Source organism: Micromys minutus, assembly GCF_963924665.1.
Source record: "Micromys minutus genome assembly, chromosome: 7".
Taxonomy (NCBI): Eukaryota; Metazoa; Chordata; class Mammalia; order Rodentia; family Muridae; genus Micromys; species Micromys minutus.
This window is the reverse complement of record NC_137976.1, coordinates 7,623,617-7,645,897: the sequence shown is the minus strand read 5'-3', so window position 1 is coordinate 7,645,897 and position 22,281 is coordinate 7,623,617. Positions and strand designations below refer to the sequence as shown.

At 37.7% G+C, this 22,281-nt stretch overlaps 2 protein-coding genes across 2 annotated transcripts; one reads left to right on the top strand and one right to left on the bottom strand.

Annotated features, from left to right (window-relative positions):
- Positions 1–3,177: 3,177 nt before the first annotated feature.
- LOC308422759 (keratin-associated protein 14) lies at positions 3,178–3,681 on the bottom strand (the record flags this gene model as incomplete). The annotated part of the gene is made up of 1 exon (XM_080919424.1): positions 3,178–3,681. The coding sequence occupies one exon, from the start codon at positions 3,679–3,681 to the stop codon at positions 3,178–3,180; it is 504 nt and encodes a 167-aa protein (XP_080775550.1).
- A 2,899-nt stretch (positions 3,682–6,580) lies between these two features.
- Positions 6,581–7,033, top strand: KRTAP15-1 (keratin associated protein 15-1; the record flags this gene model as incomplete). The annotated part of the gene is made up of 1 exon (XM_080919677.1): positions 6,581–7,033. The coding sequence occupies one exon, from the start codon at positions 6,581–6,583 to the stop codon at positions 7,031–7,033; it is 453 nt and encodes a 150-aa protein (XP_080775803.1).
- Positions 7,034–22,281: the final 15,248 nt, after the last annotated feature.

Here is a 22,281-nt window from a genome sequence, read left to right as displayed (position 1 = left end):
TCTTAGGAGGAAATTTAATCTGTTGCATCTAGTTTATTAGCTGTATATAGATGAAATACAATAAAAGATTGAAATAAATACTTGTTTAAATTTAAGAACAGTGTTTCAAGAGAGAATTTTTGCTGTTGTTTTTGTTGTTCTTTCTCTCCCACTTCCATCTCCCCCTTCCTCCCTCCTCTCTTTTTCACCCTTAGTAGTACTGTTGTCTATCAATGGATTGATTTCTTTCTGCTGTTGCCTTAAGATGTTTGTTTGTTTGTTAAAGTATATGTATAAAATTCTATTTTTCTACTAGGGAAATTATTTAAAACAAATGAAAAAATATGTATAAAGTTCACACATAAGTATATTTTTGTCTCCTAATATTGAACAACCATTGTCGAAATAGTTCTTTTAGTGTCTGGAGTTACCAATAACTTTTTCTTTTATCATCGCCCCTACCAGCTTTTCTCAAATTAAGCCCTCTTACCTATCCACTCAAGTACTGTCCTTAATTTTTTTTTCAAGAGTAATTGTGCTCCCTAATTCTGTGGTCTTATCACTTATCACTGAAGTATGGTCAGGGGGCTACAATCTTTCTTTTACTGGATGGTCAGGAGGCTACAGTCTTTTTTAAAAAAAAAAATTTGGATATTCTCAGTTTGGTATTTACATTTCAGATTTTATCCCCTTTCCTCCCAATCCCATCCCTCCTCACCCTCCCCTTGCTTCTATGAAGGTGTTCCCTCTCCCAAATACCCTTTCTCACCTCAGTGCCTTGGCATTCCCCTACACTGGGAAAAGGAGCCTTTGCAGAACCAAAGGCCTTTCCTCCCTTTGGTGCCAGAGAATACTATCCTCTGCTACATATGCACCTGAAGCCATGCGTCTCTCTACACTCTTAAAAAAAACAATACAAACAGCAACAACAACAAGAATAAAACTAATCAGTAAATCAAACAAACAAACAACCAAAACCCTGACCTTCGCTTTTCCAACAGCTGACAATTTGACAATCATTCTATGGTTAGGGTTGAGACTTTGGGTCCACCTCTTCTCTCCATGCCTGTATTTCTTCCAGTCTGTGCTTGTACAGGTTTTGTGTATATTCTAATCAAATCTATCTTCATATTTAATTTTATTCTTTCAATTTTTATTATAATTATATATATATATATTACATAATTTCATATATATGAAATCAGCTCCTTCCGTTAATCACTAAGGCTCAACAACACTATGTGTCTCCAACTGCACACTTAGTTTTGATGCAACCAGAGATGACATCAACAATTATGAGAATGTCTTGCAATTATTATATCCAGTATATGCTTAAAATCAACCTTTTATGGTAATATAGATTCAATGAATAACTCCTCTTTACATTAAAAATGACACTATGTTTAATTAATTGTTTTTAGAAAAGAATTGCTTTACAAAATTTAAAGTTCTACAGCTGTTCCAAAATAACAAGTAGCTGTGGGTTTAAACAATGCACAGCATTCTCCTACCACAGTAGCCAGAGAATATAGATTATTTTTCATGTGTTCAGAGGCAGCATGAACTCATGCTCAAAATTCCTGTACACCTAACTTTCCCACTACTCCCACCTACTGGTAGATACTGGGTATTGCTGTATCATATTGGACGTGGGTGTGCCCATTACATTCACAGTTGGAGAAAGAAAAAGAGACTCAGTGTGCATGTAGGGCATGAAAAGAAGAAAAAAAAAATCAGTGCAGATTGTCCACCATATTATTTAAAAAACAGTAACTTACTTCATGGTGATATTTCTATGTGCTCTTTTTGACTAAAAATGTCTCTTTGGAGAAAAGATTTATTTTTTAATGGAAGACTTCTGCTGTTTTAGATTTAACAAAAATATTTCGCTTTATTTAAAGCCTGAACCACACTAGGGAACTATCACGGAAAAAGTCAAGTGATAGTTCCCTAGAGCAGTCTCTGCGTATGCTGAGGAACTTATACTGATTATAATAAGTAAAAGGAGAATTGTGAGACCATTAACAAATAAAACTGGATGCTGAGACAAAACTGGAATAAAAATATCAGGTGGTGTCCCTGGTCATAGATCATCTCCACCTTTGATAAGCCTTTGTGACACTGTCCATTATTCAAATATGATATCCACACCAGGGAAAATCCTAAAACAAAAGAACATTTACATTGCATTTAAATACAGTATATATATATATATATATATATATATATATATATATATATATATGTATATGTATATGTGTGTGTATGTATAGGTATATGATGTATATTATGTACATATTGTGTATATGATGAGTATGATGGATATGATGTATATGATGTATATTTGTATAGGTATGTGTGTGTAATGTATATGTATGTGTATGTATAATGTATGTGTATGTATATTTATATAAACCAAATGTTTTTCATAAAACCCAAGAGACACAAGACATTAGGACATACAAGTAACATATGAACAATGTCAGCAATACTTGTCAAAAACTGTTGGATATGTTCTGGATCTCATTTAAAAGTTTTGTTTATCTGACAGTGAAGATGGGGGACTGGACCCCATTTCCACCTAACCCATGATCATGTAGCTTCTTACCTACCTATAATTTCACATCTATTTTACCTCTCTTCTGACATAATATCTCATGGTTTGGAAAATCGCAGCTCTGAGTTTGTTATGCTATTAAGGTTCCCTCTTTATTTCACGGTGTGAAGCATTAACAGATGGAGAAAACAGACAAGTTGAAAAAAGCTTCAAATTCAAAAAGTGGACTTTAATCCATACAACTGAAATGTTAAGTTCATGATACAGCAAAGACCAGGGAGATATTCTGAAGTAGTTCTGAAGACAGGAAAATCAGAGTAATAATAACGATAGTCACAAGACATATAAAAGTCCAGTACAATATTTTTATTTAAACTTACAACCTTTCTCTTTTTGAAGATCAAGACTGGAAGTCTAAGCAATTGTTAAGAGATATGAAAGAATTATGTTTGATTTTTGCATGCCTATAGTATATAAGAAAACATTTCAGCATCTTTCACCAATTAAATACATTTTCCAATTACAGAAACTCATGAGTAGAAGTCAAATTCCTTGACTAACATAGAAACTCCAAAGACAGTGTGCCTCTTAGCCCAGTAGATAGTAGGTACCTTATACATTTCTAATTACCCCAATACAGATCAGAAGAAGCCAGTCCCACAGGTTGGCTGGTAAGAAACAGAGTGGCAGCTTTTGGAAGAGAAGCAGGTTGGGCGGAAAAAGCTGGATCCACAATTTAGAGATGAGAAATTACGAGTACCACATCCCACTGATTGGAAACCATTGTATCCAAAGCCTTTGGTTGGGTAGCCACAACCAAAAGATTGGAAACCCCTGGAACCAAATCCCAGTGATCCCGAGAAAGTTGACTGGCAGGGGCTGCAAGACCCTGAAATCCTCTGGCTGAAGATAGGTCTCTGGCAGGGTCTGGAGACCACATAGGATGTATGGCAGCTGGTGGGCTCACAGAAGGTTTCCTGGCACCCACTCTGAAGAGAGGAGCCCAGCTGGTGGGTGATGGGAGTTTGGAGGTCAGTGCTGTAGAAGACATTGTTAGGGAAAGAGGAGCCACATGAAGAGGTAGGGTACTGCAGTTGTCCCCCAAAGGACTGGGAGAAGGTTCCAGAGCAGCTGTTGCAGGTCATGTTGAGAGGAGATAGGACTTTGAGGATGGGAGGAGGAGAATGTTCCAGGTTGAATAACCCTTCTTAGACAGAGAGCACTTATATACCCCTGTCCTCAGGTGCGTCATCCCTATGGCGCATGAACACAATTTACCTGCGGCTTTAATTGAATTGAAAATGCCCTCATAGTCATGCATACTTGCTTTTCGTGGAACTGGATAGAGCAGTGATGTCTGCGGTCCTGGAATTCAGGTAATAGTGTTCAGTCTTCAAAGCTATTATTCATCTTCCCGCAGCAAAAGGTCACCCTGCACATCACTCAGAAAACTGCTTTAGAGGTAGCCTGTCTGGGCTGAGGGAAGCTAGCTTAATTAAAAATAATTGATACCCGTTGCACAATCTGTCCAAAAATTGTTGCCATCTGGCTAGCAAAGTTGGTCGCTGATCCACGCAAGTCATTCCTTTTAAACAAAAGCACACATTGAGTACTGCCTCAGAACGGCAAGCTTCTGAGATGGACAGTGTCGTCAAAACATGATGTTCAAGATGTCTAAGGACTTTGAAATAAATGGACTAAAGTAAAATGGTTTTACTAAAATATGGAGAAATGTTTATTTCTCATGTACCTGCCTAAGAATGGAAGCCAGATATGAAATAACCATCTTGATTTCTGTGTGTGTGGTGGAGGGGGGGTGTATCTGAGGATGGGGTAGGGGTAGTGCAGTAAGCTAAATGCTTTGTGCTTTGTGCTAGTTCGCATGACAAAATTAATTCATCTAAGATGATAAGCACGCATGAAAAGGAACAAAGCTTGAGGAAATGATATCAAAGATATCTATCTCTAGTCAGGATCACTCTCTCTAATCTATCTCTAATCAGGGTCACTGTTTCTCACTAAAATGACTCTCCATAACCTGGTAAGGGTCGTTATTCTAAAAGAAATATAAAACCTTATAAAGTAATTGCCTTGAGGTGTCAGACCAAAGGAACCATCACTGGAAGGTGCTTCCTTTGGCCGAAAGCAGCATATATCACTTTGACTTAAATTGTTTTCAGATGCTTCTGACAAATATTGTGAAATGTCCAAAGTGAGGGCCATATATCCTTGATTTCCACAGCTTGTCTTCCACCTAGGCTAAGAGTCTAATGAAGACTGATGCCCGGAGGTGGTGGAGGAGAAACTGCAGAGGGCTGACTTGGGGAGGCTTCAATGCTGTTTGATTTATTTCATTATAAAGAACAACATTTCCCTCTACTTCTGAACATTAGATTTCTTTTTGAGACAGAGAGATAGAGCATCATTTTCTTTCTTTCCTTTGTTAAATTAATATCTTCAGACTCATAAAGTCTACAGTTTGGGAGAGATGTTAGCAAATGTCCCTACTTTTGGCTCATTTTTATTTATTTTTTTTAGTAAGATTGGAATTCTAGCTACAGAAATCTGATTCAGTATTCCCAGAACCCTAAAAGAACAGCTTATTTTTTTTATTTGTCCTTAAAATTTAGACCAAGTAATCATAGCTTTTCATACAGTTAGTCTCAGCTCATTTCCAGTGTAGAATTTGTGCTGATATCAGTGACATACATTTTTCCATTCCCACAAGTTACTTAGGCAATTGTCTGTACCGATGAACCATTTCTACAGTGAGCTGTGCTGCTCCTTGTGGAAGAGTACAAAACATAAGAGCACTTAGTTTTCTAGGGAGAATATGGAAGCGAATGGAGAGACATACAGCATTAGCAACTAACTCCAAAATAATGTCTTCACATTCTCATCCCGTTTGATACCTTTCCCTACCAATATGTCAGCATGTAAGGGTCATCGGTAACCATGAGGTCTTTTAAATCATAATCATGTTGTGACATCTACATGGGACAGATATTCTTCACATTCCTTAATTATGTTTAAACCTTGTGTAATAGAAACCAAATAAGGAGAAACTAAAGGCTGTATGACAATTGGATAATGTTCAGAACTTGCTACTTTGTTGCCAGGGACACCAATCACACCAGCAGGAAAAGAGATGCCTTTTATGAAGACAGATATTTTATTTTGATAATGAAGCTTGTTAAACTTACCACCAATTTCCTTCATAAAGCAATGAAGGTGTGGGGACTCTAGATTCTGATTAAAATAAAAAGGTCTGGCAATACATCTCAGGGCAGTAGAACACATATGGGGCTCTGAATTTGTTATCTAGAAGGAAGGAATAGGAAAAGAGGAGAAGACAAAAGAAAGAAAAGGCAAGGCAATGAAGGGATTCTATGGTGTAAATACTTTACAGTCTAACGTTCTAAACACCCATGCAGACATTGGTCTTCTCAGCCTGTGCACAAACATGAATCCACAAATTGTGCTACAAATGACATCTCACTTGGATTCTTTTCTCCCAAGGATAGCATTGCACTGTTTCATTCATGACCCCTCCAACATTAGAAGAGAAACAGATAAAATGGGGATTTATTTTTGTTCTCACTCAAGCATCTAAACTTGGAGCGTCATAGTTTTCTTTCCAGAATACAAACTTTTTCGAACGTTGAAGCAGGCAGGATTATTGCTGCATCCCCCCACTTGATCATAGTTTAAAGTCTGGAATAAATAAAGCATCTATCTTAAAGATTCAATTACGGTGGCTTTCATTCGACCTACTGTAGATATTGAGAAATTGCATTTTTACTTCATGAATAATTGCTTTGAAAACTAATGAAATTCCTTCATTTAGAAGTGCACATTCATAAAAAGTCCTTTGAAGGTTAAAGTACTTCATTTTTACTGGAGCCTAATTAGGCATTCTCATTAAAATGGACACAGGCTACTACACCCATCTTTCTGGTATATAAGGACCCAGGTTAGCCAGTGGTATTCATACACTCGAAGATTCATCACTGCAACTCAACTAGAACCAGAACTTCAGACAACATGTCTTACACCTGCAACTCTGGAAACTTCACCTCACAGTCTTTTGGAGGTTTTTTGAGGCAGCCAGTCTCTACCTACAACTCTTTCTACCCCACCGGCAATGTAGTCTATTCTCCAAAGAACTTCCAGCTGGGCTCCTCTTTTTACAATGGACAGCAGGAGAACTTCAATGAGCCACTTGAGGGCCACCTGCCCTTTGTGGGGACTGCATCCTTCCAGACATCCTGTTTCCGTCCCAAGCAATACTTCTCCAGCCCGTGCCAGGGAGGCTTTTCTGGATCGTTTGGATATGGCAATTCAGGTTGTGGATCTTATGGGTTTGGAGGTTCCGGCATTCGCTCTCAGGGCTTTGGATCCAACTTCTACCGCCCAGGGTTCTTCTCTTCTAAGAGCATCCAGTCATCTTATTACCAGCCAGGCTTCAGCTCCAGCTTTTGTGGGTCAAATTTCTGAACATCTTGGTTATCTCATGAAGGTTTTTCTACCTTATGGAACTCAAATGGTTTCTCCAACATCTAGGATTGGTCAATGAGCAACTGTCTCTCTAGGACTCAGCATCATGATATACCTGGAAGCAAATTATTTTTTCTTTTAGCTTTAACTTACTTTTGACCTTTCAACTCTACTACAAAAGAGAACTGACATTGTAACTATTATGTAAATGTGTGGGTCATTTCTGGTACCATGTATCTTTCTAAATTTCTTCTCTTATTTCCTGAAAATTTGTTCCTCAAGTTTATTCTAAATAAATTTATGTCTGTAGCATAAATTTTGGCATTCTAGCATTTTTTTAAATTGATGACATGTTTATTTAATGCATTTGATGCTTTAACTGTTTTCAGATTTTGTCTTCTCTGTTTCCCCCAGTATTTTGTTTGGCAGAAAAGCAGATGCTTTGGGAGAAAATTTATATAAATGTCATATCTCATGTCATCTTTCATATCTTGAGAGATTTTTATTTCCTTCACAGACTCATTTGTTCATGTAACTACTTTAGACATTTTGCTTTTGGTGGGGCATTCAATGGAAAAGAAATATTGGGTTCTTGTTGTATACCAAATACTGTGATGAACCAAAGTGTGAATTCTCAGCTTCCAAGAGGCTCATTCCAATACAATTCTAGTTTAACATCGCATGACAAGTCAATAATGGGGAGAAAAACATAAAATTCAGAAGAAACACTAAGAAGCTTTTTACAAAGAAACAGAAAATCTCATCCTTCAAACAGAAAGTGTTAGTCAGTCTGTCAGTCAGTTAGTTAGTTAATTACTTCATTTAAATCAAAAGAATTCTACTGATGTGTCACACCACTTTGAGTCCATGGGAGAGCAGCTGCCACAGAGGGATAGACAAGAAAGGGATTTGTCATTACAAAATAGGAGTGAGGGAAATGTCAAGGCTTCTGAAGAGGTATGTGTAAGCTCAGTGAAGGACATAGGGAAGGAAGTTTAGATCAAAGAAAGCCTTTCCACGAGGAAGAAGCACTAGACCTTGAACCCAGTCCCTTGCACATGCTAAGCAATTGGTGTATCACTAAGATAACTGCTGAGTTTTCAAATTATTTGATTTTTAATAAGGCCTTGAAAAATTGCCCAGACTGTCTTCCAATTTGGAATTTGTTCTGCCTTAACCTCATGAGTAGCTAAGACTACAAACATATACCACCACACATAGATTTTTAGAGGAAAAAAAAAACTTATTTAACCAGCTAAGGAGACATTATATCTAACACAAAACAGGTTTGTCTTATTGCTAGTGACAAGTTAATTCACTAGAACTCACTGGATGAAGTTCTGGATATGTAACTAAATATGACAGAGGACTGAGAAGAACTGAGTGGTTATCTTTTGCTTTCATTAGTACTAAGCATTAGAGTAAAACCAGGAAGCTGCTTCATTTCTTTCTCATCCCTTTCAACTTTGTCTTTGGTGTGAAGGTTCCGAGTTCTATGAAACCCTCAGTAATACAACAGAAAGATTGATTCTCAAACTAAAATATTAAGAAATATTTTTATATCTTCTTTTTTTATATCACTAGCTTTTATTTGTTAAGACACATACATCAAAATTCAAACCCAAGTTGATCAAAGACCTCAACATAAAACCAGATACACTAAATCTTAGAGAAGTGAAATGGAAATAGTCTTGAGCTCATAAGCATAGGAGACAACTTGTGAATAGAACACCAACGTATCAGGCACTAAGATCAACAATTAATAAACAGGACCTCTTGAAACAAAGGATACCACCAACAGGACAAAAACAGTGGCCCACAGAAGGGAAAGAGATCTTCAGACTCTATTTCTAACACAGGGCTTGAAGGGGGTAGTTCTGATGCTTTAATCTAGAATCTGCATGTGGCCACAAAAAGTCCAGTTCTCCAATTGTTTTTTTTTTTTTTATGACTACCTTGAATTTTGTTTATTGACTTTAAATTTGTTTTTCATGTAATACATTTGGATCACATTCTTTAACCCACCCCATCTCCTCAGAAAACTCTGCCAGCCTCCCTACCCATCCAACTGAACTTCTATTTCTAAAAAAAAAAAAAAAAAAAAAAAGACAGCCACAAACAACTAAAAAATAAATAAAACAACAACAAATAAAACAAAGCTAGAAAAAACATTTTGAAAATATTTTGGAGTCTGTTTTGTGCTGGCCAACTACTTCTAAGGTTGGGTCTTCGTTGACTACCTTTCTCTAAAAGTGGGATTATGTAGATACAAAGTCTGATTTTCATACATGTAGTATATCTCCTCAGGCCTAACCTGACCACTTTGAAAAAAAAAACATTTTGTTTAAAAACAAGAAACAAAAAACAAAACAAAACAAAAAATGAAAATGTAACCAAGATGAAATCAACTTGTTTTTTTTTTTTATTTCTTTTCTTTTTTTTTAACCATGATATAATATCCTTTAATGAATGAATATTGCAAAGAAGAAACAAATAAATAGAAATGAAATTATAACTAATGTTGGTGGGGTTGTAAACTGATACAACCACTCTGGAAATCAGTCTGGCGATACCTCAGAAAATTGGACATAATACTACCTGAAGACCCAGCTATTCCACTTCTGGGCATAAACCCCAGAGACACTTTAATATACAACAAAGATACATGCACCACAATGTTCATAGCAGTTCTATTTATAATATCCAGAAGCTGGAAAGCACCCAGATGTCCTTCAGTAGATGAATGGATACAAAAATTGTGGTACATTTACACAATGGAATACTACTCAGCCACCAGAAACAATGACTTAACCAAATTCTTAAGAAAATGGCTGCATCTAGAGAATATCATTCTGAGTGAGATAACCCAGTCACAAAAGAACAGACATAATATACAGTCACTGATAGTGGGATGCTAACCCCAGAGGCTCGCACTGCCCCAGAAACAACTCACGGACAGTGTGAGGTCCAAGAAAAAAAGAAAACAAAACAAAACAAAAAAAGTTGAATTAGTAAACCTATAATAATTTTGGTCATATGTAGAAATGTGTATTTTTGATTTATTAGTTATAATTTTTATATCTTCTTAATCACTAAGCTATACTTGCTGGAGTTGATCTGATGCCACTATGTATTCACATGCTCAATTCTTACCCCTAGACCTGGTTGCCCCTAGAGCAAATTTGCCTATTTGTGTTGAATACTCTCCACTAGAATTCATGTGTTCTGTGTCTGATGTACGGATGTCAAATGGCTTCTTTATTTAAATGTCAGTAGCAAGTCCAGTTGTGACAAGAAAAATGTCCTGGATTTTGCTAAATATTCACTCTAGACCAGAGGTTCTTAACCTGCAGGTCACAGCACCTTTGCAGTGGAATGGCCTTTCACAGGGGTTGCCTAAAACTATCAGAAAACACATATATTTATTTACATTATGATTTATAACGCTAGAAAAATTAGAGTTGTGAAGTAGCAACAAAATAATTTTAAGGTTTGGGGTCACCGCAATATGAAGAACTGTATTAGAGGGCCATGGCATTCAGGAGGGTGAGAAACACTGCCCTAGAAAATATTTTCTATACTTGAAGTACCACTGCTTTAAATCTATGCCCTAGAAATGAACTTTTGGAGTTTGTGTTTAGCTGTGCACACTGAACTCAAGCCCCATTGAGTATGTGGATAGAATATTATAAATTTAATATAATATCACTCTACTTATTGTAGTGTTCTTGTTGTATGTTTAAGAATCAAAACTATGTGAAAGTAGGTACCAGTTCACAGACTGTTTATTGTCTCCGGGATCTTACACGATCTTCCTGTATCATGTCTGCCTCACCTGCTGTACTGTGCACAACCAAAAATTGAAGTGTTTTGAGAATAGGATTGACAAGGACAGAGCTGACCATGAACTACATTTTTATTTCTCTGCATGATGCCTGTTACCATGGGCTTGTAAGATTTTTAGTATCTCATTGAAAACTTATTGAATTTTAAAATATTCAAATTTGATTAAAATATTTAAATTTCATTAAAGTCCACTGAAGCTCACTTCGATAAACATCTTCACTTCTTGCCAAAGTGCAGTTTAAAATTGGAAATAAGATGATGCAGCTGACACACTGATAGAGTTCACACAAATTAACTATAATTTTTACTAGAATGATGGCAGTAGTTTCATATGTCCACTTGTCTGGATAGGCAATGCCCACATATGTGGTTAAATATGTGGTTCCTCTGCATGAGATCACCACATGTGTCTGTAGACTCAAAGATAATGAGCTGAAGAATTTACAGTATTTTGGGGTATAAAAACATTAAAACGGTGGAAGGAGGATAAATCTGATTCTCTTTTGTTCCTGCCTACTTGCCCGATCAGTTGCGTTGTCTTCTTCAGTCTTGTACTGTGCATAGTAATTTAGTAGCCCCTGTTGTTCGCCCTTTTAGACTCTGCTTAGACTGAAATTGTGCCACATGCTCTTCTGCATTTCAAGAGAGAGGATTAATGTACTTCTCAGATTTTTGCAGCTATGTGAGCTCATTCCTGATATCAAATATCTAGATCTACAGATAGGTAGATAGATGGATGATAGATAGCTACATAGACAAATAGATAGATAATCAATAGATTAAACATGTTATATACAAATGGAGAACTTGAACTAATCATAAATATTGATATATCATAGGAAAAGCAATCAGACTGGAAGAAATTTCTTCAAAACTGGTAAAACTCGATTTAGGATCTAAAGAATAATTGTAGATGGAGAAAAATCAAATGAAAGACAAGATGAATGTTCACTGTGTGAAACAACATTTGATGGGGTTTTGTGATGATATCACCTCACAGCATACATAAGAAAGGGAACTTACTCTGGAACTATAAATTCCATTTCTGTGTTCTATAAGTAATTTAATACAACACTGTGTGATAAGAAGATTATTAGAAGCTTTCAAGTAGCAATTTCTGACCCAAATGTAGCATTTACTGAGGTGGGGATATAGTGGGTAATTTTTAATAAAATTTTAATTGATTTTTTTCAGTCAGGATTGTATTACGATAAAATTTTTAGTGCTGCATGTCATTTGTAGTAATTCTAGCTAAAAATTTATTAGAGTGTGTGTGTGTGTGTGTGTGTGTGTGTGTGTGTGTGTGTGTGTTTTAAAGATTGTTAAAGTTTCTTCAGAAATTGTCCTGGACTGATGAAGTATCATGGTGTTATTTTTTTTCTTTTTTATTAATTAATTTATTATTTTATTGAAAATAGGTTTTTCACTCATACAATACATCTGGATAACAGTTTCCCATCCTCCACTCCTCCCAGCCTCCCATCCCCCATCTCCCTTCTTTCCTAGATATGCTCCTCCCTAATTTCCTTTTCAGAAAAGAGCCGGCCCCCACGAGAAAACAATGAGACACAACAAAACAAAATACAATATGACCAGACACAACTTCTCATATGGAGGCTGGGTAAGTGCCATTCTGGAGAAAAGGAGTCCAAAGAGCAGGTAAAGCATCTTATAGGGAGCCAGGGGGAGCCAGGGGAACTCTCTAGAGAAATTAGGTGATCTAGAATTTCATTGTTGGGTGCTAGGGGGTCACAGGTGGTCATTGGTCTGCATTCCTATGTCATGAACATTTAACTATAGGATGGGACAGGGCTGCCCAGCAGAGATGGCCTGGCCTGAGAGATTTCTTCATGTTTTTGATTATCCCCAGGCTGTTCTTTAAGAGGGGGTTTTATGATCTTCTGGAATTTTTAGTCTGTCTCTAGAGCTGGTGTCTTATGGCCTAGTTTCTGTGGCTTATAGTCTATTCCTGCAGGTGGCCCTTTATGGTTTTTTTGAAACACCTGACCAGGTTCTTAAATGGAGACAAACAAGGTTTATGTTGTCCATTTATTAGCTCATTCAGTGGATCATTTACTACTGGTGTCCTCCATCCTCTCTGACCTGATGTCTTCCATCCCCTCTGACTCCTTCAATTTTGCCATACTCCAGAAGGTTTTCTGAGCCTCAATGGGTGGGGCAAGTTGTAGATCAGTTTGGACTCAATCTTCATAATGTCTGGCTGTGGGTCTCTGAACCTGATCACATTTTTCTGCCAGGGGAAGCCTTTCTGAAGATAACTGGACAAACACTAACCTATGAGGATAGCAAACTATTTCATTGATTTTATTTTCTAGTTGTGTTTGGTTCTAATCTATGACTCTGGGCTACCCAAGTTCTACCTCCTGGTCATTCAGGAGATGGATTAGACACGCCTACAAATTTTGTGCCAGAATTGTTCCAACACATCTTTTAGGCAAGATAGATTATATGTTGAGGGATATTGTGGCTTGGTTTCTATCCCAGTTTCTCTTTCTGTTGCCTTCAGATTATCTTCTGACCCTCCTCCCCAAAGGGGTGAGGAACTAGAGCATAGAGGTAAAGCCACCAGGCAGGCAGCAGCTCAGTCTTTCAATAAAAGTACAATAATTTACTTAGTATTATTTACAGATTTTCCTTTCTTTGGATGTTTTTAAAAAGATTTATTTTTATGTATGTGTATGCATGTTTCTCTGTGTGTACAGACATGTGCAGACAGAGATCAGAAGATGGTCAGATGAAGTTAGAGTCCCTAAGTGTGAAGTTATAGAGTTTTGAACCACTATTTGGGTACTGGGAACTGAAGCCAGGTCCTCTGTCAAACACTTAACTGTCAAAATGCTGTGGTTCCAGCCTATGGCATCCAGATCATATTTCCTGTGAGCTACTTCTTGTTGGAGAGAGAAGGCCATGAACACTGGAGTAACAGTCTTATCAGAGGAGAGTAATATTTTATTCCAGAACCAGGTATACTCCTTATTCACAGTTTCTATGATTTTTATTCATAAATTGATAAAAAAAAACTATTTGAAGAATGTTTTATCATTCATACCAAATTACATTTCTGGGCTTTGTTCACCAAGGCAAAATAAGATACTAACATTTAGAGCTCTTCCCATGGGTTAAAATGAAATTTGTGAAATTTTGAATCATTTATATGTTAACTTCAGATCATTTTCAAAACTGAAACCACATTTTTACAGAAATGCGTTATAAACTTTTTAGTTGACTGGTTCTTTGTTCCAGATCTTACTTATAAAGTCTAAGCATCTGGAACCAAGAAGGTATTAAAAATTACATCTTCAAAAATGCTTGACTAAACTACTTCTTGTTATTAGTTTCTGTGACACTAAGGGCTACTCTAGCTACAGCGGTTAAAAGAAGAGTGTATGCTGAACTTAACACAGCGACACACATGATAAACTTTATGAATATTGTCTGAATCCAGTGAGGCACAAATGGATGAACAGACAATAGTACAAGGAGGTGAACCAGGATCTGGAGAGTTGGCCCAAGGTCAGAGTGCTTACTGAGCAAGCGGGAAGTGCCATGAGCTTTTCTGTATCCACAGCCCTGTTGAGTGGGGAAAGGGGGACAATGGAAATTTGCCAGCAGCCATCCAAGCACAAGGTTCTGGAAAAGACCCTGTCTTAAAGAGTGTGGCCAAGCCCCCATTTTCCCTGTCCTCTGAGAATGTACAAGACAATACTCACTGGGACACACACAGCACACAATTCATACACCACATACCCATACAGATGGGAGGACACATATGAAACACATGTGAAAACATTATGAAGTTAACACTGTTAATGCCACAGGTGTATGCGTGAGACATAGCGCATCCTCACTAAACCCATTTGGGCATGACATTCTCCTATCTGCTAAGTAAGAAATGACCATTTCAATATTGAACTGTAGAACTGGATTTTACAAAGCTATAGAAAACCACACAAAGGTGGACAATCTAAAGATTAAAAATATTTTTGATTTTTATTTTACATGTTTTTAGAATATTATGCACATTGAAATAGTAATATGAATTTCTTTTTTTTTAAACGTATTAATCATTTTGTTTACATTTCGGATGGAATCCCTCTTTCCAATCCCTCCCAATGAATACCCCATCACATCTTCCTCCCATTTGACTTTAAGAGGGTAAACACCTACCCACTAACTCTCACCTCACCACCCTAGCATCCCCTTTCTCTGGGGCATCAAACCTCCACAGAACCAAGTACCTCCCCTCCCACCGATGCCACATAGGACAGTCCTCCGCTACATATGTAGCAGGATGTATGGACCCATCCATGTGTACTCTTTGGTTGGTGGTTGAAGACACAATAGCCAACTGCTATAGAGCTCTCATTAATTAACCCAAATTTTTTTCCAACCTATTGGAAGCATTTTCTAATTTAAAAAAAGATTCATATAAGGGCAAATTTTAATTTATTCAGTTTTCCCACCATCCCACAAATCATAAATATCCAACATTGTAAATTGTACTGAGTAAATATTTAGGTTATGTTTGTGAATGTTTTGTTACAAATACAACTATGTTATGTAATAAGTATTACTAATGTGGGTTCTTTTAAATTTGACTTATAGTCACCTCCAGAGTACGTGTTCTAGACCAGAAACCCTAGGTAAGAAGGGGATATGTACTTAGTGGGAGTCTAGGAGTTTTCTAGCCTCTGTGGAATATAAAATGCTATAAAATGCTGACTCAAGAATATTTTTCAGGGTCTCCATACATTCTTTTTTTGGAAAATCATTTATCTTCCCTCATTCTAGTGATTTGCCACCTACTTTCATTTTCTTTGAAATTCAATAAAATAATATAGGATAGTGAATTCTCACCTTTGTTTAAGCATTTTTGGAAACAGTTAAGTCTCTTAGCTCTTCAGTAAAGGAACTCCCAAGAGTTATAAGCTTAAAAATGGCCACTTAACGCAGGCCAGGCATTTCCTTACATCCCAGTCCCTGTGTGCTCTAGAGTCTATGCAAATGCACATCTACTGGCTCCACTAGTTGATGGTCTCAGTCAGGGTTTCTTTTCTTGCACAAGCATCAGGACCAAGAAGCAAGTTGGGGAGGAAAGGGTTTGTTCAGCTTACACTTCCACATTGCTGTTCATGACCAAAGAAAGTCAGGACTGGAACCCAAGTAGGTCAGGAAGCAGGGGCTGATGCAGAGGCCATGGAGGGATGTCACTTACTGGCTTGCTTCCCATGGCTTGCTCAGCCTGCTTTCCTATAGAACCCAGGTCCAACAGCCCAGGAATGGCACCGCCCACAATGGGCTGCCCCCCGCCCCTTGATCACTAGTTGAGAAAATGCCTTACAGCTGCATCTCATGGAGGCATTTCCTCAAGGGAGACTCCTTGCTCTGTGATAATTCCAGCTTGTGTCAAGTTGACACAAAACCAGCTAGTATAATTGACCCCTTGTCAACCTGACATACAAACACATCACTATTAAGCCTCAACCCTTACTTTCTTATTCATCTCCAAGGTCTAAATAACCTTAAGAGTCCAACAGTCTTAACAATTTCTTACATATTAAAATTTCGATTCCTTTAAATTATTTAATCTCTTTTAAAAATCAGTCTTTTTTATAATTCAAATTATCTTAACGGTGGACTCCACTTCTTTCTTCACAAAGGAAAAATATCAATCAAGAGCAAAATCAAACTATAACCATCCAATGTCTGGGATCCACTTACAAATCCCTCCAAGGGCTTGGGTCACTTTTCCAGCTCTGCCTTTTGTAGCACACACCTTGTCTTCTAGGCTCCAGCTGCCTGTTTTCTACTGCTGATGCTGTTCTTGATGATCATCTCGTGGTACTGGCATTTTCAAAAACCTGTTGTCTTCTGCTGCAATGAAGCTTCACCAATAGCCTCTCTTTATGTTGCCAAGCCTCAAATCCTGCATGACCCCTTCAGTCCTGGGGCATTAATCGCAACTGAGGCTGCACCTTCACCAATGGCCTTCTATGGCCTCTCACAGCGCTAAGCCTTAGCTGCTCTTCATGACCCCTTCATTTCTTCAAAACCAGTACCACCTGGGTGACTCTTACACATTACCAAGTTCAGCCACAGAATGAGGTACAACATTGGTTATCTCTGGAACACAGCCTCTTTGTGTTCTCATGAAACACTTCACAGAAGATTTCATCTCAGTGATGCTGGCCTCTTCTAAATCACCACTAATTTCTTAGCTCCAGCTGACCAGCATCAATAGTCCCAGTAATGCAAAGATTTTGCTTTAATATCTTGTTAATCACAGCTTATTCTTCAGCTCCACCTAACCAAAATCACAGTCTTCATAACCCAAACAGCAACAGCCCTGATATGAGTCTTTAATCTTCCCTCTGACATTTCACAAGGAAGACCTCCATCTTTTGCACTCTTCTCAACATTATTTTCCAAGCTCCTACAGAACATCCCACAGAGCTATTAACATTGAAATGGCTCTTCTAGCTCAAAGTTCCAAAGTCCTTCTATAGTCCTCCCCAAACCATGGTCAGATTGTGACAGAAATACTCCACCATGCTGCTACCAATTTGTCTTAGTCACAGTTTCTATTCTGTACAAAACATGACCAAGAAGCAAGTTGGGAAGGAAAGGGTTTATTCAGCTTACAATTTCCACATTGCTGTTCATCACCACAGAAATTCAGGACCAGAATTCAAGCAGGTCAAGAAGCAGGCGCTGATGCAGAGGCCATGGAGGGATGTTACTTACTGGCTTGCTTCCCCTGGCTTGCTCAGCTTGCTTTCTTATAGAACCCAGGTCTACCAGTCCAGGGATGGCACCACCCACAATGGGCTGGGCCCTCTCTACTTGATCACTAGTTGAGAAAATGCCTTACAGCTGAATCTCATTCATGGAGGCATTTCCTCAACTGAGGCACCTTTCTCTGTGACACCTCCTGCTTATGTCAAGTTGACACAAAATCAGCCAGTACAGTGACTGTCCCCTTCATCTATGATACAGGCATCCAGCTGAGGATCTAAGCATTGATTTCAAATCTGTGTGATCTTGTCTCATATTGAAAAACACATTTTACCTCTTAATCTCTCCCGGACGTTTTCTCCCCATCTCCCTTGTCTTCCTCTCTCCTCGAGCTCTCAAAAACTAATATTTCAATATCTCTTATATATTTTCAGAGACTCATATACATCTCCTGCCATGCCCTCCTATCTTAACAGTATGAGTCATCACACATTTTGAAAACATGGTTTAATAAGATTTATCAAGTTAACTAATTCCATGTCTTTTAATTTTTTTTTTATTTTTTGCCTGACAGTTTCCATTACGTTTAAAAAAAAAATCTAATATGAGTATATCATAGTTTTTAATGAAACTCGAGTCAGTGATGTGGTCCCTTGATAGGCATATGAGAAAGATTAGATTTCTGGATACTTTATCAAATGAAACTGCAAACTTTGTCCTAAAAGATAATTAACAATAAAATCAGAATTTCTACTTGACAAAATTCAGTGTAATTCAGAAGAAGCTATTAATGCAAGTTTGACTCAGTATTGTGTCAAATAACCCACATATCTGTTTACATAGTAATCTAAGAAGGCTATTACTCAAAAAGGTATTCACATTCAAGTTATTTTAACAATAATGTCAGCATTACTATTTCCTTTCTTGGAATGCTTTGTGGCTCATGGAATATTTAATTTTGATTTTCTTGTAAAAGGCATGAATTTACAATTTTCCCCCAAACATTGGATGATGTCTTTTGTAATGGAAAACTATGAGTTGGTACATTTAGTCATAAATTTCCTATTCATGTACCAGGACATTTACTGGAATCTTCTCAAATTTATCAGTTGATCTGAGATGATTATTAAGTAAGAAGTTAGTCCAGCCAGTACCTCTGAAAGACATGATGAAACATTCCCAGCTGGAACTCAGGTGGGAACACGGGGGTTCTTGGTCGGCAGGTCAGACTCACTATTGCTGGTGCTTAAGGTCTGATATATTATCTCTGTCATGGATGGGAGAGGACACATGAATCACACTCTAGTCAACTACCTGGCGGAAAGGATCTTGGCAGCCATTGAGGAATTGGTAGCAACTTCAAAAGGCATTGACAAGAGAGTAATAAATATCTCTCAGAAGGAAGCTGAAGGAGAGAGATGAACTTGTACACAAGGTTTGAAGGAAGTTCCCAGAAGTGTAGCTTTCAGGTCAAACATCAGCACGTTTGGTTTTGAGGAATTTTCCTTTGTCTGAGGGAGAATACATTGTCCCCTACTTTGACCCAGCATGTCCTCTCAATGAGTGAGGTAGCTACAAATAATGTGGAAATTAATTTACTAAACTTACTTACATTGAGAACAGAAGCAGGATGTGAACATTTGTATTTATTGGGGTTTAATGGGAATTGGTAGAGAGGAAATCCAGCACACGCATCAGAAAGAAATAACTTTAATATTTAAAAATGTACATTATCCTTTAATAGGAATTTTATAATATGCTGTTAGCCTAAAATATGTATGTACTATGTGTGTAAAATATGTACTATGTGTGAGATGAAGAGGAGGACATGTCTAAAAGGCAGGTCGTCAAAAATATCCTAATACGATTATATCACTATAATTTAAGTTAACTGCCACTCAACTTTTTTAAGACCCCTAAAAGTATTGCTGAGTGAAGGCAACATAACTGAAAGCCCTCAGCTCTTGCCCTTAAGCCCCTATGAGTCTAATTAAGGAAATGGTGATATGTACAGAGAACCATAAAGTAAGAGAGGGAAAAAGAATTTGCATGTCAGTCAGTCTGTCAGTCCACATAATTTGGACAATCACTATGTCAGGAACACAGAGCACGGGGTCATGAAAGAGGCAGGAAACCTTACAACCCCGTGGTTTCTCCAGTCTCCACAGCAGATCAATAGAAGCCAAAGGTGCTCCTCAGTGCTGATTTTTGTTCTCAGAGTGCCTGACTTCGGTAACAGTTTTGACCTTAGGAAAGCCATACAGTATCTCTGGTCCCTTCTTATCTCCGGCACTTCAACCTGACATTTTACCCTATACTCTAACAAATTTTAATTGAAATACAAATAAACCCTTGTGAAAATCGATACCATTGGGATTCAAAACGAAGAGTCAGGGTAAGATTTGCTCTGTGATTTGGTAAACAAGCAAGCAGTCTGACCCCCACGTAGCACAGGAAATCCAGAGACTGTGGGAATGAAAGAAATCGACCTCAGAGTCTGCTTTGTTCACTGCTCTAAGTCAGTGTGAGCATGCAAATGGCTCAAATCTGTCCTCCAGATTGTTTCCTGAATTCATAAAGGAATGAATAAATTAAGGAATAGAAGGGAGCTTTCACTGCAGAGGAAACTTCTAGATGCACACGTGATCCAGAGCAGACTTACTGTGCCAGGCACCAGGCTAGGTTCACCTAGTCCCGAGCGCCAGCCTTCCAGTAACTAGGTAGGAAAATAATAACGCGATGTTCATTTCCTAAGGTCTAGGCTTGACTAGTTGAGATTATTAGCCCAGAGAAGAGAGCAGACTTAGCTTTTGAATTGTCAGGTTGTTGGAATTCTTATTGTGTTCCTATTCCGACTCATAATATGCATATATACAAATGTATACATTCAAACTCTCATATTTGCATATACACACATATATCAAGAGAGAGGGGGAAGGGAAGGGGGAGGAGGGAGGGGAAAGGGGAGGGGGAAGAAGGTGGAGGGAGAGGGGGAGGAAGAGGCTGGGGAGGGGGAGAGTGAGGAAGAGGGGGAGGGAGAGAGATGGGGGAGGGAAAATGGAGAGGAAGGAGGAGAGAGAGAGAGAGAGAGAGAGAGAGAGAGAGAGAGAGAGAGAGAGAGAGAGAGAGAGAGAGAGAGAGACAGAGAGAGACTATTTTGGAAGTTTGGATTTAGATAGAAGGCCATGGCAGCTGTGATGTTTCATTTTGCTTCAGTAGAGCTAAAAATATCACTTGTTTCTTAAGGGCAGTTCTGCAGGCTTTCAGAAATCATTCATTTTCAGGTTTTCCTTTACAACAAAGATCATAGTTTTACATGATGTCATCATTCTCATGGTATACAGCATAGTGCCTTTGGCTACTAAAACCCTAAAGAGTAATTAATATGTCCTAATCAAAGTCAAGATTGTATAATATGGAAAACCAAAGCCTTCTTGGTTAAATCATTCAAAACACTTACAATGGAAAATGGAAGCTTAACAATACAATGTTGTCTTTAAAATTTGCAAACACACCTGCAGTTGGTTTCATAAAAGTAATTAAGCTAGTGACTGCCACACATCTGCCTTATCAGCAGAAATGCACTTGGCTGGAGATACTGAAGATGATTATCAAAAAATGACACAATGTATCTTGTGAATCAGGCTGTTGAAAGACAATCATATCACATTTCTCTCCATTTTTCAGTTATACTAAAACTATTTCTCAATCATAGTCTCCAGGGGAAATATCTCTAATTTTAACTCAGTAAGTTGGGAAACCAACTTCTATGCCACCAAACTGTATTATTCTTTAAGAAAAAAAAATCTGCAGCATCCCTGACCTTACCAGACCTCTTCAAAATTGGATGTAGAATAGACAAACCCAGAATATCTTACCCCTTGTTCAAAAAGCAATGTGTAAGGGGAAGCCATAAAGGTGAAAATTACAAAAAAAAAAAAAAAAAAAAAAAAAAAAAAAGAAAGAAAGACAGAAAGAAAAAACTCACAGTAACAGCCATTTCCTTATAACAAATAAAAATGGTTCAGCATCAAACTCGTGTATGCTGTATGAATGATGGAAAGTAACCTCACAGAACCAGAGTGCTTCTGTAAATATGTGGCCGCCATCCTAACAGTCAACCATTTTCCTTCCACTTTCTCCCCTGTCAGTTTTGTAGATACTGTTTGTAGATACTTTATTAGTTTATTGTAAAACTAATAAAGCTTTATTCATGAACATTGACCACCATCTCCTGCATTGCACTGAAAGTCTAGGTTCAAAGTCATTTCTGCCATCCTAAAAATCAAGTCCAACTATTTTTTTTTTTTTTCATTCTTACTGCTCCTTGTTCACTCTCAAGTGGACAATTTCCCCAAATTTCATTGTCCCATGAACTTCTTGTGAAATGGTTGATGTGATTTGCACTCTTATTCAATAGGATCTGTCTTTCTGCTTCTTTTTTCCTGTTGAATGCCTGTGCACAGGCAAACTTGACAACTAAAGAGGAAGTCTTCTTCCTTCCATATAATCTTTGTGTTTGCTTCCAAAATGATGGCATCAACACTCATTTTGTCATTATCAATCAGCTGCACTGTTTGAACATTTTCACAAGATATGTCTACTCTTCTAATATTCTAGTAACAGCCCATGATGACATAGACTAA